We start from the raw sequence: 25,281 nt of genomic DNA on the forward strand, positions 1-25,281 counted from the left end.
AGGGAAGTCTTGCCATAGCTTGTAATTTTCACTGAGGAAGTGATTTCCTGCCTGACAGGAAGCAGGAGCCAAAACTGACTTTGCTGCCTTCCAAACCCACACAACAGTTAAAATGGGGAGCTGGGACAGAGACGGGGAAGACAATGCAGAAGTTTAGATTTCTGCCTTGTTCATCTGAAGGATTTTTTAGCTAACCAGAAATGAAGTATTTCAAGTTAAATTCCTTAAGCTTTAACTGCAACTACTGAGTATCTCGGCCCCCCCAAAAGTAACTTTGGTCTCTCCTTTTGTAACACACCCCTTTCTGACTAAATAATTACCTCTTGGGTTTTGAACCTTGCTCAGATAAAGCTGGTATGTTGTGGACACTAAGTGTTTGTTCTCTTAATCAACAAAACTTGAGGGTGAGTACAATTCTGGGGCTTCTTTGGATCCAGCAATGTCCCTTAGGACATTCCATAACGTTTTCCTTTTTCAAAAATAAATTAATGGCTATTAGAATACTTTTCTCATTTCAAGGAAAACAGTCCAGCTATCAAAAACCTGTGTTATTACAAATACACCACCTAAAATAGAGTTTCAAATTTAAAAAAATGTGAACCACCTCCATGACCCCCTTGCAATTAAAAACACAAAGTATTAGATGAGTGACAAACAGAAGTTGGGTGGCAAAACTCTGAAGACAGAACTGAATGGCTAACAGAGAGAATAGTATGGCTTTTCCTTATCAACACTGACATGCTTAATCGTTCCCCAAACAAAAATGCTATTTTCTGCTCTTCTTCATTCTCCAAACAATTCCCTGGCCTGACTGGACCACAAATAGTTAATCTCCCACTATCCCCCGCTGCCTGCGAAAACCAAGGAAACAATTGAGACATTGTCCAGTGAACAGGACTCCCAGGGATTGACATTTTTGTTTATGTCCCAGTTCTCAGCCTGTCAATTTCCACTAGGCACGTTAAAGTCTGACCTGCACCAATACAGTCTGCCGTGAGCTGAAAAGGCTCCACTTCATTTATTTTATTAAAGCTTCGGTGTCTGTTTTTGATTCAAACTCCAACTCTCCCCACCCCCACAGCCGCCTTTCCCCCAGAAAGTTGCCTCCTAATTCTGGGACTCTGTTGCAATTCCTTCTTTCACAGAGACTGCCAAGAAAAGTAACAAAATATTTTTGAATACCCGTGTTTGTATGGTTTTGCCAAATGAGAAAAAAACAACCCAGCCTGAAAGCCTCATATTTTCATAGCTGAAAAAAAAGTTCTTCAGATATGTGTGCTTGCAAGTGTATACATACGTGTAACCCAGGAGTCAAAAATAACCTCTCCCAAAAAACACTCTACTATCCACAAGTAGAGCAGAGGCTACACTTGGAGTATACACTAAATGTCCAAAAGGAAAATATAATTTTCTAATATTGACCCATTTCCAATCAGCTCTATCTCTGGTTTACACTTTCACAACACCTGGAGCTTTAAGCTTTGAGATATTCCCACCCAAAACTCCCTACTCTCCCAATCCCCACTTCCAGCTCTTGAGGGGTTTTCTGTGTTACGCTCCTGATACTTTATCTACATGAAAAGCACACACAGCGGTTACCACTGTTTCCTGTTTGCAGAGTGTGCTTTAACTATATCACACCCTACACTGCTGCGATGGAATGCACGGCATATGGCATTGTGAAAGGATTTACTGTTGAATAATGGCAGCAATGCGGTCCTGCTGGTTTATATCAAACCCTGTCAGTCTCTTCATGGAGGTCTCTCACCCCTTCCTCTCAGCACTGAGGTACACAGACAGACAGACAGACAGACACACACACACACAAACTACTATACCTTTGACTCTCTAAAGTTCAACTCAAAAAGAAATTGAAATGCAAACCAATGAGGGTCTTGCAAACATTGGGTAAAAATACTATTGTTCGTGCCCTTGCCTTATGCATGTTTAAGAGTTCATTCTCTTTCATAGGTTCTTGATTAAGAAAAGCTAACTGTAAACTTAGGACACCTTTCATTTGCCACCAAAGTGCCACGGAATTTCCTGATTTCCTTCTATTAGCTAATTCTTCTCTTTAGTTCATTCAATCATATTTATTAAGCGCTTACTGCGCCCCACCTAAGGTGCCTAGCTTTAACCAATTGCCTTTTCTGGCCTGCTTTCTATGCCTTGCCCAAAAATGTTGGGAATTATCTTTGCCGCTCCTTTGTTTAGAATTCGGCGTGCCTGCTCCCTTTCCATTTGAACTTCCAAACCATGAGGGAGTCTCCAAGCACAGACCATCAAGACACCAAAATAGTTGGTGAAACTTTTATAGCATGTTTAAATGCAACAGCCCATTCTCTCCCATTTCCTAAAAGGAAGCCCAGTTGAGCAAGCACATGTTATTGCTGAACCAAGGTTGAAAGTCAGTGTCCCAATGGACCAAAGGTACGAAGATTTTTGAGTTTGCTGCTGCTTTTTAGACCTAACGAACCAGTGTACCACACACACGTTAACTCCTCGAGGCCAGGAACACCACGTTTCCCTAGAGAGCTCAATGACTGCCAGGGACAAAGTTTTGAACCCTAGCAAACTCTTCGGTGTCTACATGCAACCATTTGCTATTATACCTTCTCCCCCACAACACTTTTCAGTCAACAAGTTAGTGGGCATTGCGGAAGTCAGATAAAAGCACTAGTGCAGTACTTATTCATTCCACTAACCGGCCAAAATAACTCCAAATTCTTCCTCCCCTTTAACCCACAAACTCTGACTGATATTAATGGTCTCCGATCACACTGCTTCTTTTCAACAAAGGCAACTCCTGGTACAATTGTTCACGCTACTCCACAGAGCCCTGACCTTTTCCCTGTAGCAAGCAATAGATAAGGGATGCATGGGATCACGTCTATTTATAGCTAGTCTTCTCCTTAAACTTCACGTACTCCTTTGCCCCGACCTGTACGTCATGAAAAGGTCTGTACTCTTCACATGCACAGAATATTTTTAAAAATTTCAATATCATTTTCCCTAAGAGATTTTTAATGGCTTTTCCCTTCTCTAGGCCTTCCCTCCCTTACACTGCCTTCTGATCTTTGGTGCTCTTGAGGAGGGAGTGAGAAAAAAAACCACTTTCCTGAAGTTTCCTAAGCATTGTAGGGCTACCAAGTACCAGGACTGAGAATCCCCTTAATTCTTCAGCTGTTTCCTGCCCATACCAAAGTACTTATCTGCTGCTTGGAAATGAACTGTCAGTTTGAAACTTTCTAAAGGACAAGCCCTTTAAAAATATTTGTTTTAATCTGTTTTTGTTATAGTGGGCTTCAGTACTATTACCTCTTAAATTTTATTAATTATATTATGGATTAGGGATCAAGTTTATGACAAGCGCTGAGTACTAGGAATAAATGGCTTTTGTGGTTATTCAAATCTTCAACATCCCCCTGGAATTTCCTTAGGAGAAAGTAAACGATTAGCCCATGTACTTCTTGCACAAAGATGCTAACATGGAATTCTCAAGCAGTGACTTATCCACTACTAGTATTTTGATTTTTAAGTTCTTTAATGACCCAAGCATTCATTTTTTTGCTTTGACCACTTGCTGGTGGGTTGCACTTTTGGTGGTTGGATTTTTTTTTTTTAATAATTTTCTTCTCCCTCCTTCCCCATCCCTGGGGTTCTATCAGACTAAATAGTAACTAAAGGTAATTTTTAAATAATATTCTTATTATTTATCAAGGGATTAACTGTGCTAAAATGCTTGGGTAGTTATAGGGTGATCAAATTGAACACTGTCCCTATCCCACTTAGGGCTCGCCCTCTACGAGGAAAAACAGGTATAGTAGTCCCACTTTACAGATGAAGAAACTGAGGCCCAGGCAGGATAACTGACTTGCTCAAGGCCACACAACACACCACTGTCAGAGCTTGAACAGGAATATGGGCTTCTTAACCACCAGATCCCCATTCTTTCCATGAGGGCCAGCAGTTCTAATCCAACTCCAGTCAAAGCTCCCTTGGTTTAATTCCAAATAGAGAAAGATAAATTTCGATTGAGCAGTTGTCAAGCAGTGTGAGCTGAACATGTGTCATCCACATCTGTACAACTTTGGATGTTCATGCCTCCTTCTTTTTCGTATGGCATCTGTTAACCACCTGCTTTGTGCCGGGCACCGTACTACCCACTAGAGTAAGATACAAACTAATCGGATTAAACATAGTCCATGTTCCACGTGGGACTCATGGTCTCGATGCCATTTTCAGATGAGATAACTGAGGAACAGAGAAGTTAAGTGACTTGCCAAGGTCACTCTGCAGACAAGTAGAGGGGCCGGGATTTGAACCCAGGTCCTTCTGACTCCCAGGTCCAGGCCCATGCTCTATCTATCCACTAGGCCATGCTGCTTCCCAGGCCTGAGCCCTTAAGGAATTGCTGCAGATCAATGTGTCTCCCACAGTTGAGCGCTGTATGGGAGATTATGAAGCAGTAAGACAGCAACTTTCATAGCAAAGGGAAAGAGCCATAAATAATGAAATTCTTGGCTTCCTCTCACTAAGACCACCAAGCCAGCAAGCATTCTAAATAATGCTTTTTAAAGTCTCTCCCCCCTCCCCCTTACTCCACTCAACGCTACATGCTATTCTGCTTAATGCTAACCAGCATGGTCCCAAAGTTTAATGGGCTCACAGAGGCTATTTTACTGGTATAAGTAGGCAGTCGGTGGACTTGAGCTGATAGGATATTGGACTAAAAAATGTTTTCGGATCTTGTTTCTGTGGCTACCTTGCTGGGAGACCTTCAGATCTTACAAAGACTTAGGTCAATGCCTCAGTTCTCCCCACTCCAATGTCCATTTCTGCCCTTTTTATAAATGGTATTTGTTAAGTGCTTATACTATGTCAAAGACTGCTCTAAGCACTGGGGTAGGAACAAGTTAATTAGATGAGACACAGCTCCTGTCCCTCATGGGGCTCAGATTCTAAGTAGGAGGGAGAACAAATGGCTGTAAAGTAGCTGAATAACACTATTCCCCTAACTTATTTTATAAGTACACTGAGTAGACTTGATCAGAAAAAATAATAATATTGAAAAGAACTGAATTCTTTGGACGGAAGTTTTAGATAAGTACAGCTTCTCTAAAAATGCAAAAGCATTGTTTCATAATATTGCCCAGAAATGACAAAACACATATAAGTATTCTCTGGTACTGTTTTACCATGCCAAGATTGAGTGGTTTCATGGGAAATGGAAGCATATTTGCATTCTTGAATTCCTTATGGACTGACCTTTCAGAAAAAGGAAGATTTTTTTTTTTCCAAACTTTTTGCTTCCAAATGATCACTGCACTCTAAGGAAGAGACAATCATTGCTCAAATTCTGCATTAAGTGCTGGAGTCACCTTGCCTATATTACATATGTTCCAGCCCTCTACTCCAAACTGCAAACTAAGTCAACCCCAGTTTTCCCTAAAAACTGCACTGACTCTAGCATTTGCTTTGCCTTTCCAAATTCCTTTTCTCAGAGGAATCAATCCTGGAAAGTTGATAAACAAGAAATGGAAGCTCCTGCCTGGTTCAAGTAAAAGTAGGTTCAAGCCTGACTCCCACTCAGGCTCCCCCAACTTCTTGTAAAACTCAAGATGAAATTTGATTAATTTGGTTTCATTAATTTTCACTTCTGCCTTTGTCTCTGTATTTCTACTTCCAAGCCCAGGAGGACTTAAAAAAAAAAATCCTTCCCCTTATTGTGACCTCTGCATCTCCAGCGGATGCTATTTTGCAGATTCAAGAGTTTTGGAGAAGGTTCAGATTAGCATCCAGACACATGGGTGCCTATCCAAAATGAACTGACAAACTCTTTGCTAATGAACACAGCTATGTGGGATTCCTCATGGAACAAGCCTCCCTTTCCTCATACACCAAAATCCCTCTTTCCATTTCTAATAGCTTCTAAGCATATTTGTTTTTTTCTATGTAAATACTGAGCTCCTCAACAGTCACACGTATTCTCACCGCTCATTGATTTTACTCTTTTCTGCAAGACTCCTGGGAGAGAGTGGCATTACATAATGGGATTTACCAAATTTGGTGGTGCAGCAAAATGAGGGTAATAAAATCCGATAGTGATAAACTCATATTTGTTTTTTCACCTGTCAGTCACAAAATTACTCACTCAAAACACATCTCCCAATTAAAATATCTGGATGGTTTCCACACTTTGGTTCTCGAAAGGATCTGCAATGAAATGGAGCTTTTACTAAAGACTAAGTCTATATTTTCAACATTTCCAGATGGGTCAGTGAATTTCATCTGAATTTCATCCCTACACAAATTGCATTTTTTATGCTGTAACGAATACAGCCTAATTCATAATGCTGAGAGACAACACAACCTCCCACTGGAAAGTTTTATTTCCATACTTAATTACTCCTCCCCAGTTCTAGTTAAAATGTGCTCATTTCATCTCTCTCAGACCCTTTCCAAATGAGAAGTGGGAAAGGGGGAGACTTTACAAGTTTCTTACTAACTACTTGTAAGCAGTTGGCAGGGTTTGTCACCACTCAGTTGTATTGTACTCTCACAAGTATTTAATACATCGCTCTGCATAGGGTACATGCTCAATAAACATCAATGATTGACTGATGAATTGAAACTCTGGATTCCTGGGAACATTTTCCCATTATCTGAGGCCTGTTTTACCATGCGACATTACGAGAAAGAGAAAAGCAGTACTTACACCCTGAAAGTCCACAATATCAGAAAAGGCAATGCATTACTTACCCTCATTGGATCCTGCCCCCTTGCAGGTAATAAACAGGTGTCAATCACCATACTCTCACACACTCAGGCCCTAACTTCCTCTCTGAAACAGCTCTGATTTTTAAATAAGTACTGCTTGACGAAAGACAACACACACCTAGGCTGTTTGGTGATTTAGATGAGTCCTGTTTTCTCCCAGAAAATGAGATCTGGAAAGACACCAGTTTTTGTAGGTTGCTGAAATGCCGTCCATTTCGGGGATAACCCAAGAAAAAAGGCTTTCCTGGGCTGAAGCAGACCAAAAAGTCCAAAGCTCTCTTGCTCCTCCTCTCCCAATCCTTTCTTCCTCAACTTTCCTCCCCATGTCCACTCCCTCCTTCACATCCACCAACTCTCTGTCCCCTTGTAGTCGATATAGGCCACGATTTTCCAATTTCCATTTGCCTCTGGGAAAATCCAATGGATCAAGCTCAAAGTAAATACAAAACTGAAGAAAATCACATTAAAGATTCGGGGGTTAAAAATTGTACATTTTTGTTACTGAAAGTGTTTACTTCATCGGATGTATTCTTCCAAATTTTCTGTTACTCTCCACCTGCCTGCATCTTTTGCGCACAAACCAATTTCCCATGCACCGACTCACTGTTTTGGAAACATGGTAATCCGGTTTCTCACCTTGACACTTGTCCATTCCCTTCCTCGTTTCCCATGGAGCCCTCTACTCTGACTCTGTTACACCCTAGACAGAAGTCCCTGATAGAGCCAAAGGAGCAGTTCAAACAGTTCAGTCCCCCAGGCAGCTTGCACCTGGAGTGGCCAGGACCAGTTTGGACTTGGAGGATTTGTGAATTTTATTTCCTCAGGCTAAGTACATGTCCTTGGAAATACGGTTCGATCCCACCCATGCCTAATGGCTTCAAGCCACCTATGGATTTCCACAGAGTTCCTTGGAGGACTGGGGAATAGGATAACTTAAGGGTTTGCTGGCATTGTTTGTGGGGGGTGGGTTTCATTCACTGTTTTTTTATTTGGTTTTTTGGGTTTTTTTCAAATTTAGATGCTAAGTTTATGATCCTTGCTGTGTTTTTCTGGGAGACATCTCTGAAGAGGTATTTTTGTTTCGATAATTTTTTCCCCTCAGATTTGATTCCCCCCCCCCCCAACAATCTTTCAATCATTAGGTTTATTTTCTTTATAATTGGTATCTCTACCTATCAAGCCCTATTTCTGCTGTCAGTTGGAAAGGCCTTGAGAAATGGGTCTTAGAAATCAACAGCATCTGCCTTCCTGAGGCTCTTCCATGGCCTCAAAAAACTTTAGAGAAGGAGTGTAGCCTAGAGGTAAGAGTACGGGTCTGGGAGTCAAAGGACCTGGGTTCCCCTCCCAGTTCCACCACTTTCCTGCTTGGGCAAGTCAATTAACTTTTCTGGGACTCGGTTTCCTCATTTGCCAAACAGATACACAATCAATACCTATTCTCCCTCCCACTGAGACTGTGAGTCCCATGTGGGACAGGGACTGCATCCCACCTGATATCTTTAATCTACGACAGCCCTTGGCACCAAGTAAGTGCTGAAAAAACCCCACGATTACTATTATTACAGACACTGGGAAAATACAAAGAGAGATGAGGAGGGAGGAGCTAGGAGAGGAGACTGGTTAATCCTGTCCACAGGGGTTGAAATTGTCACCACCACAGTATAGAGGACTGGGTCCCTGGGGGCACAGGGAACACTCTTGTTCCAAGTCCTGTGTAGCTAGCTTCCTTCCTTCCTTCCTTTGTAATTTTAGTACTTGCTGTTTTATCCACCACAGCACCTGGGCAACGTCTGTTTACACCAAAAACAGGGGTCTTGTGCACTCTGACCCGGACGTACTGAGGACCTCTGTCCCCACCATTGGAATCATGGTCACTAAGCGTTCTCCCTACTCTCCCCGTCTTATGATATTTGCTCTCTGTGAGACCACGGCTCTCCTCATATTCAAAGTCCCCTTAAAATCCGTCCTCCTCCAACAAGTCTTCCCCACACTCCACAAATCCCCAACACCACAAGCTGTACAAACACATCAGCCATTTCTAACGCTTGCATATTTATTTACACCCATCCTTGGTCCATGGGTGAGTGCGCACGTGTGCATATATATACATATATGTATGTGCATGTTTATTCAACTGTACGTTCGATTATTCCTTTTAACTACTCAATATTTAAATATTTTCATGTCTATCTCAGTTGTTAGACAATAAACTACTGATGGGCAGGGAACACGTCACTCCTCCATTTCATTCTTTTCAATGCGCTTAGTAAATTGCACTGCATCCAGTGGGTGCTCAATAAATTGCTACCTGGCCTTCTCCAAAACCATTAAGTCTCCTGCTATGCACTATTTTGGGAAGCAGTGTGGCCTAGTGTAAACAGTATGAGACTAGATTTCAGGACAGCTGGGTTCTAATCCCAGCTTCACCATGAACCTGCTGGGTGACCTTGGGCAAGTCATTTTACTTCTCTGTTCCTCCATTTCATAATCTATAAAATGGGGGTTAAATACCTGTTCTCCCTCCCCCGGCCCTAAGACTGTGAGTCTCATGAGGTACAAGGACTGTACCTGATTTGATTATACTGTAACTACCTGCGCTTGGTATATCGTCTTGTCTTATGCTGTCGAGTTGTCTCTGACCCTTAGCCACTCCATGGACACATCTCTCCCAAAATGTCCTACCTCCATATGCAAATGTTCTGGTAGTATATCCTTAGAGTTTTCTTGGTTAAAAATACAGAAGTGGTTTACCATTGCCTTCTTCCATGCAGTAAACTTGAGTCTCCACCCTCGACTCTCTCCCATGCCTCTGCTGCCCAGCAGATTGGAGCAGAATGTCTTCTACTCACTAGCTACTGGCCAAGCTAGGAATGGGTATGCCTCTGTTTGACTCTGTCCCTTTCACTCAATCGTATTTATTGAGCGATTACTGTGTGCAAAGCACTGTACTAAGTGATTGAGAAAGTACAATATAACAACAAACAGACACATTCTTGCCCACAAGACTGGTAGAATACTGGCAAATCTCCAGGTGCGAACCTGCGAGGATGCCTGGTATATAGAGAGAATTTAATAAAAAGCACAATTATTACTAGTGCTGCTCTTCTTCCCTTGCCAGCCAGACTAACTGAAAACATCTTGCCACCTATCCCTTACAGTTTTTGAAAAGCTCCACACTGCCTTCAGGTTCGTCTCGCAAGCCCTGGTTTGTTACAACCTTATAACGCTCTGTGCCTTGGTGACTATGGTGACGGATGAAACAGAGACAAAGATGCCCCATCAGATCTCCCTCTTGGAGCAAGTGAAGCCTGCAATTAAACAGTCTCCCCTTGCCAGCTATCTACAGTGCCCCGATACCCAGGCAGGTTCCTCGCCTCAGTCCAACACAGTGTCACCAAGTGCTGACAATGCTTCCCCACAGCTGCTGCATAGATCAGAGCGTTGCCAATGCTAAGATGAATTGACTTAAGTAATTAAGAAGTAGAGTTACAGTAGCTATTATAATGTCCCATTACTGGCATGCTCCTAATCCAGGACTGTGAAGGTGAAGCCATGAAACTAAATAGGATGACAGGGTTCCGACATCCATTCATAGTTCCAGCTAAGAGCCTTTTTCAATGAACTAATGTTGTGGGCTGTTCTCTGTTCTTCTCTCACCACCATCCCAAGAAGCTTTTAACTTCTTCCCCTCTAGAATGTAAACTCACTGTGGGCAGGGAACATGTAGACTGATCCTGTAGTATTGTTCTCTCCCTAATGCTTAGTTCAGAGTCCTGCAAACAGTGAGTGTTCAATGAATATCATTGACTGGCTGATTGATTTAGGTGTACAGTAAACAGATTCATGGGTTTTTTTTCCAATCCAGGTGCATAAAAGACCAATGCAACGGCAAGAAGAAAAGCACAAATTAATTCAAAGAGCATTCAACAAACAGATAGCAAATTCTAAAATATAAATGACTCTACACACACCCAACTAATCCTACCTTAAACCTGACCATGCGTTATTTTTTTTAAAATCTCTCAATTTGCCACCGACCCTGGAGTATTCAGAATACTTCATCCACCCACTCCATTTGACCATCAACAGAACACAAGACCTTCCTCGATTTCATCTACTGGGTCTCTTGTATTTACCATGTTTCAGGGAAATGAGGCTGGTGTAATTAACTCAGTTTCATTAAGATACTCAAGGTTTCTAAATTTGGACCATCAAATCTTCCCAAACAAAGCTTCAGCCTAAGAAAGCGCATCTCCAAAAAACAGACGTAAGTAGAAAAAGCTCTTAAAATTATAGCCGATGACCTGTTTTATTGTAAATGATCAAGTTGATCTTGGTCACAACAATAAAATGCAGGAAAATGTCTTGGCTATAATTAGAGTTCTCATCCTGTTCTCAAACACAGTTACTCTTTACCGCCAGGGCAAAATACATCCTTCAGGTCAAACACAAGAAATGGTATTCTTTAGTTTTGTTTTTCGAAATACAAGAAAAGAAAATGGAAGCTTCTCCAAAAGAACTAGTTAAAAATATGCAGGCTATTACTTTTTAGGGCCATTATTGATTGTGCAATGAACACATGTTTCTTTTAACCTTCAATGTCTTGGTTAGTAAGATAGGAATTTCTGTCTATATGCCAAGAATGGAACAGAACAGAACTATGAGGACAAAGAGATGAGCTGGGATATGCATTTCCTTTACTATTTTAACATGTGTCTGTGTAGCTTCTTATGTCCTGCCTTTCACCCCAGAGCCAAAATGTTCCAAGGGGTTATGTGTAATTTGGTTTCGGAGAGGCCCAAAGCAGGCTGACAAGTGCAGTTTATCGCTGCCAACATGCCATCTACCCTACTAGAACAATAATCGGCCCACTACAAATCAAATTTAACAGAGGCTTTGGGGCCCTCCTTTGTGACACAGATCTTATGTCCCTTGCAAGGCTTCAAGATGATTTATGGCAGGACTACTCTCCGTCCTCTCAACCTGAACAAATATCCCCCTCAATCACTGTGCAAGCAACATTGGAGCCTCAAATTGCTAATGAAAATTATCTTGGAGAAACTCCACAAAGCTAAGGAGAACGCTGTATTTCCCAACACAAAATACCTCGCCCATGCAACAGACCTCATTTATAGGAAACACATTCTACATTCAACTGCTTCTCAGAAATTCCCACCAGATCTCGTGGGCTCACTCCACTTACTGGACCCGTTGCCCTCACTAGTGCATATGAAGACCATAAGCAAAGACTCAATGATCAGTTTTGAAAAGAAAGTGAGAGTGATGCTCAAGATAGCCAAGAACATTCAAAACCTATGTGAGGTGAAGACAAGGGAACAGTTATTTCTTTCATTCATTCAATAGTATTTGAGCGTTTACTATGTGCAGAGCACTGTACTAAGCACTTGGGATGAACAAGTCGACAACAGATATGGTGACCTAACCATTAGATAATGCCCCTAGAGCAAAAGCTTAATTTTGAAATACAGCAAGGAGATGTAACTCTGGACCACTTGTCTACATCTCATCCTTTCCTGAGTGGCGACCTCATCACAGTGCAGATGAGGAGGAGAAGGGGATTGAGGAGACGGAGGAGGAGGAGCAAGAGGAGGAAAGGAGTTAATCGAGCATCCAATGGGTACAATCACACTGTATTAAGTGCTGGGGAAAGTATAGTAGCATGATGCCACATTCCCTGACCACAAGGAGCTTAAACTCTAACTAGAGAGACAGACTAAAAAACATTTACAATTGAGGAAATCGAAATAAACTGTAAAATCAAGAATATGCATATACATACCCACAAATGCTGAGGGAGGGTATAAAAATTATTTTTTATGAACCTTCTTTATTCTCTGAGGATCAGCACTAAGAGAGTAAAATGAACATGCCCCTCAGATTTGACAATTGCCAACCATGGTGTAATTTTTCAGGTCACAGATCAAGAATGTGGATTTTCTCCATTAGGAATTGACTGGCCAATCTGATCCTACAGAATCCCAAAACACCACTGGGGAGAACAATAATACTTGACAAAGAATTGAGAAATGGCTTCCACAAGCTTTTCATTCAAAATGTCTGGGCCACACTATCCAGTGTGTGGAAATGAGTTCATATATAGTTCCATTTCCTGGGTTTCAAAGTGAATTTGACCAGTTCAGTTTTCTCTCCAAACAGGGTGGAGTTTTACATGGGCTAAAAAGCAAGGTACTTATGTGAAATCCTTTCAATTAAAACAACTCAAGATGCATGAGACACATAGGCTAATATTGTTGACTCAAATTGCTCTGGGGACCCAAAAATACATTTTTGCTGAAGGGGTTTGGGGGAGATGGTCAACAATTTTCGGAGTCAATGTGAAACTGAGTCATTCCAAGGTTCATGACCAAGTCTGGGTCAAGAGTCTGTTTTGATTATAATGTGCTCAAGGTTTAAGAGTTTATGCCACATAGATTTTTAAATAAAATTATCTTCTAAATAGAAAACCAAGGCCAAAGAAAATTCCAGAAGAAGTCTACAATCTGAAGCTGCATCAGAAACTTCAAATGGTGCTCTACGACACTGGGATTTCTTCGGAACAACAACTCGCTCTCTGTGCCCACTTGAAATATTCAGTGCTGCAAGTACAGCCTTTGCCTGAAGTTTCACCCATCATATTATAACAACTTCTCCCTCCCCCGCTTTCCTGCTCCTTCTGCGGCATCAAAAAAAGAATATACAACTCTAGAATACCCTCTATGAACATGCTCATTACCCAACAAAACAAAAAAGACATAAGTACTAAAGAACTACCCCAAGGTAAAGTCATTGACTTCAAAAGTAAAGCCCGGAGATGAAATTGCAGAACTTCTGAAGTCTCTTGCCACTTTGTAATATCTATATTATCCAAAATACCACCATTTGGTACAGTATCTTTCTTGCTGAGTACAAAGGATGTCAAATAAAAACTTCTGAATGGCAAAGATACCAGAGGTAGTACCCGGTGAATCATTCCCAACTCAGAAATTTTATCCAGTAATCTACAGCTCAGTTTATCATATAAGATCTCTCTAGAGTCATTCATTCATTCATTCAATCGCATTTATTGAGCGCTTACTGTGTGCAGAGCACTGTACTAAGCACTTGGAAAGTATAATTCGGCACCAGATAGTGATAATCCCTACCCAACAACGGCGTACAGTCTAGAAGGGGGAGACAGACAACAAAACAAAACAAGTAGATAGGCATCAATAGCATCAAAATAGATAAATAGAATAATACGTATATACACATCATTAATAAAATACATGGAATAATATGTACAAATATACACAAGTGCTGTTGGGCGGGAAGGGGTACAGCAGAGGGAAGGAGTAGGGGCCACTGGGAGGGGAGGAGGAGCAGAGGAAAAGGGGGGCTCAGTCTGGGAAGGCCTCCAATTAGTCATTTAAAAAGAAAGCTAAGAAAGAATACCCAAACACCTGAGAGCGAATAATGACCAGGCATGAGTTTGGAAGTAAAAATACTGAGCAATGCAGTCATCTAGATGGGGAAGAGGAATTTGGGTTGGGAGAAAAGTCAGTTGTTTTTTAAAGACTGAATATTTGTCCAGTACACAATCTCTGAACTAGAGCAAAAGAGGATGGAAAATAACAGCATTTATTGGATAAATTTAGAAATATTTTTGGTCAGTTACCTTAAACAACTTTCCTTAGGAATATTATTCTTCTACTGTGAGTCCCTCAAGAGACAGGATCTGTGTTTAATTCCTACCTGTGTTACTTCTTCCCAGGGCTTAGTTCAGTGATCTGTACAGAGTAAGCCCTTAATAAATATTATTACTATTACTTCTGAACACAAATCAGCAGCCACAGAATCATAACAAACAGGACACAGTGATTGTTACAAGAAATAGAAATGTATGACTTTAAAACCCCACTATCTTTTTCTTAAGTGAAGTAATATAAACTATCAGTTAGGGACATTTATTTAAATCACAGTTGTTTTTAGGAAAATTAAGCCTGCTAAATTGAAAACGTCTCATCACATACAAGATTTATAATCTTGCCATGAGGGTTTGAGCAATTCAGATGTGAAAATATCTCTCCATATTCTTCTCATCTTTTAAATAAAAAGCATAAGTAATAATAGATCATTCTCTTCTTATTTTTCTTCACTAACCTGTTGAGAACTGCCATTACCCCTAGAAAATCACTTTTTTGGGGAGGAATTTACAACATACATGGTGCTACTATATACAATGTCAAATGCCATCCACAGAAATCTGGTTGATGAAGAACTGAAGGAAACCTCCAGAAAGTGAGAAAAGTGAGGAGGTGGTCTAAATTTACTTTCCCACGATCTGCACATCCCTTCACATTCTATGAACAGAACTGTGGAAGCAGCATGGCTTAGTGGCAAGAACACAGGCTTGGGAGTCAGAGGACGTGGGTTCTAATCCCAGCTCTGCCACTTGTCAGCTGTGTGACTTTGGTCAAGTCACTTTTAACTTCTCTGCACCTCAGTTACCTCATCTGCAAAATGGGGATTAAGGCTGTGAGCCCAACATGGGACAACCTGATTACTTTGTACCTCAGAATAGTGCTTGGCACATAGTAAACACTTAATGAATACCATTATTATTATTAGAGGTTATTAAAGCAAGACCTCCAAAATGCCTTTGTAGCCCTTTTTCCTGAATCAGCAGTTCTTAATAATAATAACTGTGGCATTTGTTAAGGGCTTACTATGTGCCAGGCACTGTACTAAGCACTGGGATGGATCCAAGCAAATTGTGCAATAGACTGAACTAGAAGTTGAGGCATATTAAAAGATTACAATCAGACCAGGTTCTAAATTTTGAGGTGTTTGCAATCCCAATGATAGGAGGAAGAAAGGAGAAGAAACATGAGATTCATTCAATGAGGTCTAGTGGAAAGAGCATGGGTCTGAGAGTCATGGGACCTGGGTTCTAATCCCAGCCCCGCTGCTTGCCTGCTGTGGAACCTTGGGCAAGTCACTTAACTTCTCTGTGCCTCAATTTCTTCATCTAGAAAACAGGAATTCAATATCTGTTCTCCCTCCTACTTAGACTGTTAGCATCTTGGCTCTGGCCTGCTTATCCTGTCTCTAGGCCAGTGTTTAGTACAGTGTTTGACCTATGGTAAGGACTTAGCAAATACCACAATTACTATATTATACAAATGTAATCTATAGAAGTTATTTTACCATAAGCACCAAAATCCAGACCTCAGAGAAAGTGATCGGCACTCACCTTGAAACAGCTTTGATAGAGCACTACAACACTCCATCACAAATTCTGCACACACATGCACCAATTCATACTCTCTCAAAGACAAACCTCCCAAAAAGGTAATAGACAAAGACAGTAGGAAAATGTACCCCCACATTCCCAAAGCATGTCTTCCAATTGCACAAAGACATGTTCGATTCGCTTTACATTCCTTCTCTCTCCACTAAAAGGGCTAATCATATTTGGCACTGAGTCTTACCGGGAAAACAGATAGCAGATCCTGGGGTACAGTTAGGAACAAGACCAATAAATAGAAATACAGAGCTAATTCCACATAGCCCTATGCTGATAGTCTCTTTATTCTTAGGCCCTGGTTTTTTGTTGTTGTTGTTGTTGCTGTTGTTTGTGGGGGAGGGGGAGCGGTTATGATAACTGCTAAGCGCTTACTATTAACCAGGCACTGTATTACGTGCCAGTTCCTCCTGTCCTTCCACCACCTCCCCAGAATGTTACCACTCACACTCTCTTTATGTAATATCAAAGATGTGCAAATAGGGAACGAAAGGGATCGCTTATACAGAACACAGGAAACCATTTAGAAACGAGCATCAGATATTTTTGCAAATTCTGTCTCATCATTACTAAAAACTCACACCATCTTTTTCGCCCCTCTCCCCTTCTCTTTCCACCAGGTGCTCCCTCCTCCCCGGTCCACTATCACCACTCGAAAACACTGTAAGTAGCACAAAAGATTGTATTACAGATGCCAGCTGTGGCTCTTTTGGAAGGTGGTCCGTCTCAGAGGTAGTATATGTTCCAAAGTGGTTGCTATGGAAAACACTCCTTTTATTGAACAGCAAAGGAAAATGGTCCTTAAGACACCCCCGCTACCCCAATGGCCAAAATCCACATTTGTTCTGACTCAGGCTTCCTGGAAAAATGTTTTGCTCTCTCCCCCCCAATTTTTTAATTTGCAATATGAATACAAGGTTTTAGAACCTGGGCTGCCCTACTTGTTTTTTTTGGCAAAGGTTACATTTGCATAGCTCTGTAAGCTCACTGGGCATAAACTGGAGCAGCATTCAAAGGATGGGGGATGAGACAGACGGCCCACAACTGTCCATAAAGAGGTGTGGCCGGGGACGCCTGGATGGTTACTACCCAGCACTGGAAACAGCCATTGTTTCGAAGGTTCTCCTAAGACAGAAGCAATTCAGTGCTCTGTAGAAATGGTCCTTCTTTCATAATGGCTGAGCTAGTCCAAACCCTCATCAATCACTTCCACGCTCATTACGAAAAAATTAAAAACCTGAAACTCAAAGGAGGGCAATTAAAAAAAAACCAAAACTATCAGATCTTGGTGCACTTTTCCCCCGTCTCTAAGGCCAGATTGGGAATCATTGAGGTATATACTGAGGTATATTGGTTTAGGAGCCTCTGTTTATAGACCGGCCTCTACGATTTCAAATTTACTGCTAGACGGGGAAGTCAGTGAAGGAAGGCTATCCAGGAGTGCCAGAGCAACATTACACAGATTACTAGTACACTCGGGAAAGGTAGGTTGCTTTGAATTCTACAAGAAGGTGGCAAATCCTAAACTGTGGATCGAGTCAATTTTCTTGGCAGAAAATACAGACCAAACTAGTGAAAGGTACCTGTCTACCTCCTTCTCTTCCAATCCATCCCCCCACTGACAGTGGTTTTACAACAGGCAAGAAAAGGTTTTAAAGAAATCAAAGTAATCTGTGCTGTGTTCTTGAGCCAATGTGGTGTACATGGACACAGGACTAAGATCCTACAAATGTGAGGTTAGCAAATGAGTGACAATATTCCTAATGTATCCAAAGTAGTTTAAATTTCAAAATCATTATGATCTTATAATGTCTTCCCTTAACCACATTTATGTATTATACTTGATTTGTACTTGAAAACAATGTGAAAACTCAACTTTTATGTTCACATCCAAAATAAATGACTAATTCCACTGTTGCATAATCATAATTTTTATAACTCTTGTAAAAGTATGCCATCCATTATTTCAAAGTACAGAGTCCATCTCCGAAGAATAATTATAAAATACAAAAAATGTTGTGCTTTATGGTGGAGGGGCATGAGGGTCCAGGAGTGCATTTTTAAAAGCCTCCAAACCAAGGTTTTTCTTCTTCTTTTTTTAGTCTTTCTCATACAAAGTCTTTAGAATATGGCTATTTTTAGAAAAATCCCCAGTGCTAGTCACAGATTCAATAAGAAATGGCAAAATCTGTAAGTCGGTCTGTTTGGAATCTGGAGAGACAAAAATCAGAGAACAAAAATCAAGAGAACTGGGAGTAAGTACAGATTTCAAGGACTCTTCAAGGGTACCTCAATGATACCCATGTTAGAATACTCCAAAACCCAGAAACACTGATTTTGCACACCATCACCATCGAAATGGCATTTGCAATTACAGAAGCCATTGTCTTGGCCAAGTTACTTACAACAATATGTGCTGGAGATGGAGATCGAGCATCCTTGAGGGCTTGTCTACTCTGGAGGCTCCCTGCCTGAACATCAAGCAGCGGCCATTTCATCTGGAGATACTGGATGGAGGGAACAAACACGAAAAAAAAAAAAAAACACGTTTAGAAAAGAAACACAAAATGTCCCACTTTAAGAGAAAATGAAAAATAGTTATAACCAAACTATAAAAATATTTGAATATTAAAATCAACTCTGCTGGGTGGCTTGGAATCTGTGCATACAGGACATGCAGAGAACCAATAGCTTCCTTCTATAATGTCATCACTGAACTCTTCATTCATTCAATCATATTTATTGAGCATTTACTGTGTGCAGAGCACTGCACTAAGTGCTTGGAATGTACAGTTCGGCAACAGATGGAGACAATTCCTGCCCAACAACGGGCTCACAGTCTAGAAGGAGGAGACAGAAGCAAAATAAAACAAGAAATATTGCTGTGAACTTCAGATTTCTTTGTTTTCTTGAATGACAGGGAAGAAAAGAAGGAGGGAGGGGATGTGGAATTAGTAAAAGGGAGCAAGGGAGAGGACAGGAAAAAATGAGAATAAAGCCGTAGCAGATGTAGCAAAAATGGGAGGAAGGCAAATATAAGTCAAGTGTTCAAGGAAACTATAAACTCGGAGCAACACTGTTCTGTTGATCATCAGGGTTATTGGTCATCATTTAAGAGATTGTCCGTTTTCTTATCCTTTTCTTAGGGAAAAGGAGGATGTACTTAAAGAAATTCCTAGATTTAATAGATGCTGCTTTGACACAAGCTAACATTCTATTTATTCAGCCTCTATGAAAAGAAATATATATTCCTCATATTGAGTACCAGGAAACTCAAAGGAAAAAAAGTATTTAAAATCAAAAGGATGGATAGTCTCAATATATGTACCTCAATCAGCACTGTACTTGACACCTAGTACTATGGATATGGTTAAAGACAGCTGAAATAAAATCATTCCAAACTCTGTGAATCAACTACTCTAAGCATTTTCACCTGTCACTGAAAGCACGGAATAAGATGCGCAATGGGCCCGGACATGCAAACCAATCAATCAGAGGTATTGAGCACTTACTATGTGCAGAGCACTGTACTAAGTGCTTGGAAGATAGAGCACAAAAGAATTGGTAAACAAGATCTCTGTCTACAGAGGTGCCTATAGTCTAGGAGAAGCTTACAGTCTAGAGGATGGAAAAAATGTGTATGTTAACACCCTGCTGGCCTGTACCTAACTGGTACTCAACTGCAGAAGGACAAAAAATCCTCTACATGTAGCTGGTCTAGATAGAACCACATCCTAGGACTTGGGGGAAATGAGTCCTGGCTCCACCCCACCCCAGGACTCAAATTCCCTCATAAGGAACAGGGTGCAAGAGTAGGGCCATTTTGTTTTCTCTGAGGTACTTCAACAGGGAATGGGTTAGACCCCCATACCCTCAGGAGTCCCAGGTTAGATCAACCAACCCAAAAACATGAGTTTAGACAGAAACAGCCCTGCATCTGGCTACTTAAGTATGGCTCCGTGTCACAATCCCGGGTGGGCTGGCGTGTCCTTTCCAGTAAATAAAAACAAGTTTATAACTAAGCTTTGGAATCTCCTTCTGTCATGACCATCCACTCTCTCCTAATGGTGGGGACCATTAGTCCCCTCTAGACTGTAAGCTTGTTGTGGACAGGGAATGTGCCTGTATTGTACTCTCCCAAGCACTTAGTAGAGTGATCTGCACACCGTAAGTGCTCAATAAATATGATTGAATGAGTGACCCCGTAGAGAAACTGGCCTCTCCCTGTACGGTCTACACTGGTCAAAACCACTCGACTGAGTCAATTCCCATAAGTCCAATCAAAATGGGAAGCCTCCAACCTACCCACTTCCTACTGAAGAAATGCAGAACACCAAGGAAAAGATGCTTGGCCTCTATTTTAAAAGGAGGCTGAGACCCTGTAGCCAGTCATTGTGGTGTCAGACTAACTGACAGTTTCAATGTTAGACATTTGCAAAGTGTAATTTGCTCACATTAAAATGCCAGCCCTGTTGATAAAGTATGAAATATTAGCTTTGTTTAAAGTGACAAGCCTGACTCAAAGACTCCACGTCCAGGAATTGTCATGCCCATAATGCAATATTAATGTGGTGGCTTATAATTCTTACTTTACATAAAAGCTTCATTGTGTGCCAGATCCAATCTCCACAGGCTACCTGAACCACATATTTTTACAAGTCTACATTTCAGCGCTCCGGGTCTACAATACACATAATTTTCAATTATGTTAGGGCAGAACAGGATCACTGCCTATATAACATTACTGGTTGGAGGAAATGAGACTCAGCTCTACTCCCAAGAAAGCTAACTGAATCCAGATGGTAGAGAAAGAGCACACAATCTTGTGGAGTTACGTAGCAGTAACCGCCCCTCAACAACTCTCTCTTTCACAATGGAACAAGACACCACATAATTACTATGCCCCAACAATCTGTGCACAATGCATCACGTCTTTAAGGCAGAAACTCCAGATGGACAAGCTTCTTTTGGCAGAAGAAGAGTTACCATCGGGACCCTTTATAAGAAAATGGTGACTAAAAAGTGATTGCTTTCACAGATTTTTCTGTGCCTTCTGCAATGGGTGCTTAATAAGAACTAGAAAAATGAAAATTAGGTCCTATTACAAGCAGGAGGTAAATCCTTTCCTTCCTCAAGCAGTTAAATAGCAGGAAATTCTATTCTTTGAGTCCTAAATGCCAATGAGGGCGGGAGGTTGCTCCGGTTTGAGGAAGAGACGAGGAAAACCATGCCTGATTTTCCCAGCAGTTCCAACACTCGATTTACATCTCAGGGAAAAAAAATTTCCCACTGTTCCTGCTGCAAAAACAACACTGGACTCTTTTCCTCCTCGGCTCCCTGGATGGGGAAATTATGACTGCCTACAAAAACATTAAACTTTTCAACAAACTGGACTCAAATAGGGCTGTGGGAATTATTGTAGTGAAAACCAGGGAAATGGGCTCTGATGGGCTTTCCCTTTTCAAAATCAGACTACCTTGGCTTACTTTTTTTATCCTTTGCTTAATAACAGGTTCTGATCATGGACTATTAAGGTTTCTTAAATAATGCTTTTTATAGTATTTCTCCAAGACCATAAGTGAAATAATTATTAAGTTTAGACGTTTGTGCTTAACTCCCAAATCAATGAAATCCCAATGTACTTCTGAAGAAATCAAAGCTGTTTCAAGGTTGCTAAATGTTTACCTTTTTTCCCTCTCTGATATCTAAAAGGGCTTGGGATTTTTTACACTAATATATTCTATATATATATATGCTTATTTATTTATGTATATATATAAAGAAAATGGAAAATATGAGTGTCTTGTGAGCAAAGTAGGTTCATAAACTCCCTTATTACTTTCACTACCATTCTCAGCGCTTCAGAGAAACTATAAAGCAGTTCTGTTCCGGAACTCCCCTAAGATTGTGGCTTTCTCTGGTGGCTGAGTTTGAGATCTTTAAGGCGCTTAGGAAGTTAGTTCTGAGGAGGAGTTTCAATGTCCTTTACTAACAAACAGCCTCCCTCCCACTCCACCGCCCTTCCAAAAAACAAGGACTAAACAGAAAAGTTAAAACTTCACACCCTTGGTAACACCACTAGCTAAATCTAACTGTTTTATCTAAATTTAGTTGAATGGTTCTTTAGATAGCATAGGTTATTTAGAGTACCTATAAAGAAAATTAGAAAATCCTGTGAATCTAAAAGGAATGGGGAAGCATGTGAAACTTTCAAAACACACTTTAAAGTACAAACATACAGTGACTAGAATAGAACAGCATGGAAGAGTGGGGAGGGTGAAGCAAGAGGAAGCTAGAAATAGAATGTCACAACCCCTACATCTGACTCAGTATTCCAGACACTAACCACTATACCACAGTCTCACAAATAACCATCGCTCTTTTTGAAATAAAAGAAAAAAGTGATGTCAATTTCTCCCTCCAACCCCCTTGTGTCTATTTCTCCCTCTCTCTCTCTCCCCCCTCACAGGAGTTCGGATTACCACTAGACTGTAAACTCATCGTGGGCAGGGAATGTGTCTATCAAACCAACTCTGCTTTTTTTTTAATAGTATTTGTTAAGTGCTTACTAAGTGTCAACTCTGCTCTAAGCACTTTGGTGCAACTTAATTAGGTCAGACACAATCCCTATCTCGATTGGTTTCATAGTCTAAGTAGGAGGGAGAACATGTACTTAATCCCCATGTGACAGCTGAGTAAACTGAGGCACCGAGAAGTTAAGAGATTTGACATCACACACCAAGCAATTGGTAGAACCAGGATTAGAACCCAGGGCCTTCTGACTTCCAGGCCCACACTCTTTCCACTAGGCCATGCTGCTTCTCATACATTGAACTCTCCCAACCCCTTATGAGTGTGCTCTTTGCACAGTACATACTCAATAAATACCACTGATTGACTGATTATCCAGAACTCCCTCTAAAGGTGCCATCATTTGGAGGGAGGCCTCAGTATTCATATGTTCTGTTCTACAATCCAGAAAAATAGAGAACTTATCTACTATTTATTAAGAAAATTATCCATCAAATGCTTCTCACTGGATTTTGACCCTGACCCTATGGCCCCAGAGCAGTCATGGAGTATCTTCTCTCAATTCTGGGTTGTTGTTTTCCTTTTCGGGGGGGGGCAGGGGGGAATTTTTTTATGGTATTTGTTAAGCGTTACGTTTCGGGCATTGTACTAAGCACTGGGGTGGATACGAGCTAATGAAGTTGGACACAGTAGTCCATGTCCCACGAGAGATTCACAGTTTTAATTCTTATTTTATAGATGAGATAACTGAGGTACAGAGAAGTTAAGTGACTTGTCCGAGATCATACAGCAAACAAGTGGCAGACTGGGATTAAAGCCCAGATCCTTCTGATTCCCAGGCTTGTGCTCTTGCCAGTAAGGCTAATAAGGTATTTCACATAAGTCAACCTGAAAAATCCAGCCAACCACTCTGAAACGTCTTGAAAACCTGGGTTCAAAGTTTCCCTCTTTAAAATTATTTGACTCATCTCCCTTTAACCACATAACACAGAAGAAAAATCTGCAGAACTGTAAAGGTCGCTATTTCCACTCAACAAAAAAATGATAATCACAAGTCCCAACACTACCCACCCATATTTTTGGAACATATCTTATTGTAAAACTAGAGAGCTATTAACCCTTAGGTAATTTTTTATTATACTGTTAACTGTGGGGAAAAAAAATCATGAACTTCAGAGGCACTAATACATGAAGCACTTTCTAATGCCAAAGTCAATTAAAAATAAAATTGACTAAAATTACTTCAAAATAACAAAGAACTACACTCAGAGTGCAAACATTTTCCTTAATTCACTTCCCAGTGCCTCAGTATAATAAGAACAATTAAATGTGCAGTATTCTAACACTTAAGCACAATCGGATAAGTGTCTGCTTTAACTCTGTGGTCAGATTGTACCGGTGTCAAATCAATTTTTTTAAAGTCACTATTTTTTCTTCCTTTTGGGCTCTTGATAGTCTTTTGGGCTCCCAGGAACACCTTACCAGTGCACTGTAGCGCTCATGACCGAGACAAAAGTTCGCAAAGTCTTAGAGCACTTTAAAAGCTACTCTGAAAACCTACAATTAAATCATCCTGCTCTGTTCTACCGCACAGCAGTTCTAGTCAGCGTTCTCAAACTTCTCCACAAACATTACTGTAATTTCCACCTGAGCTAATTATTTTCCGTCCCCTTCTACAGCAGTATGCACTGAGGCAACTGGAGATCGGAAACAACTTCCCCAGTGTCACACTTTCTAAGTCAGCAGCAAACCTAATGGTTTCTACCCTAACCACCAACCCTGCCACTGAAGGATTTTCATATCTGCTATGCTAATGCTTTGGCAAGGAGTTGTTGAATACCAAATCTTTGAAACATCAACTGAAAACTGTTCTGGATGGTGAAAGTAAACCTCTCCAGCCCATCACCAGTAATACACTTTAAAGGCCACGGCCCAAGGAAAAGTCACCTGATAAGCGCACAGTGACCCCAAGTTTTCAATATGAACAAACCGGCATTTCCCCCCTTCCTCCAACTCTATTCTCTCTTACTTCTCATGGGATATAATCTCCAAGAAACATAAGGAAAGCTAGGTTAAGAACGTCCCAAACCTGGCCCTCACAGTTCTGGCAGAGGGGAAGGAGGAGGGAAGGTGGTGAGGGGAGGGAGGGGGAGAGAGTGTGTGAATGCGTGTGCGTACATGTGGGCATGAACACACACATTCCTTCGAATCATCTTTAGCTCAACTGTGCCAGCCTCTCGTCAAACTACTCCCAACGTACCTGTCAATCTACGAAGCCAGCAACACACAAAATCTCATTTTCTGCCCTTGAGTCATGGTAACTAACAAATTAATGATGGCATGAAATCCTAAGGAAAAGCATTAAGAGGCTCACACTAGAACTTCAATGAGGGTTACCTCATGCAGTTTGGGCTGAAGGATATTTCAATCTTCAGTCACAAATACCTCCCTTCCTTATTTCCTCAAAAAAGAAGGAATCGTTACACTCCCTGGAATCAAGGAGAACTTTCACCCTGCCTCCAGACAGCCCAAGGTTTAGTTGGTATGCCCCTTGCCTGCTATTGTAGGATGGGGAGATAGTTTGGAATTGACAAAGGGATGACCAGTAAGCTTGTCGTGAGCAGGGAATATGTTTACCAACTCTGACGTACTCCCCCAAGTGCTTA

General features: G+C 41.0%; 1 protein-coding gene across 35 annotated transcripts in view; it reads right to left on the minus strand.

Annotated features, from left to right (window-relative positions):
• Positions 1-25,281, minus strand: part of TCF7L2 (transcription factor 7 like 2) — a 197,433-nt gene that overhangs the window by 107,244 nt on the left and 64,908 nt on the right. For all 35 annotated transcript variants that reach the window (XR_005660895.1, XR_005660898.1, XR_005660896.1 and 32 more), the window contains one exon: positions 18,490-18,591. Coding sequence is in view for 31 of the 35 variants with exons in the window: in XM_029080639.2 (XP_028936472.1) it covers positions 18,490-18,591 (102 nt within the window). In the remaining 4 variants the exon portion in view is untranslated. The remainder of the gene's footprint in view (positions 1-18,489; positions 18,592-25,281) is intronic.

The sequence above is a fragment of the Ornithorhynchus anatinus genome, chromosome 16 (genome assembly GCF_004115215.2).
Source record: "Ornithorhynchus anatinus isolate Pmale09 chromosome 16, mOrnAna1.pri.v4, whole genome shotgun sequence".
NCBI lineage: Eukaryota > Metazoa > Chordata > Mammalia > Monotremata > Ornithorhynchidae > Ornithorhynchus > Ornithorhynchus anatinus.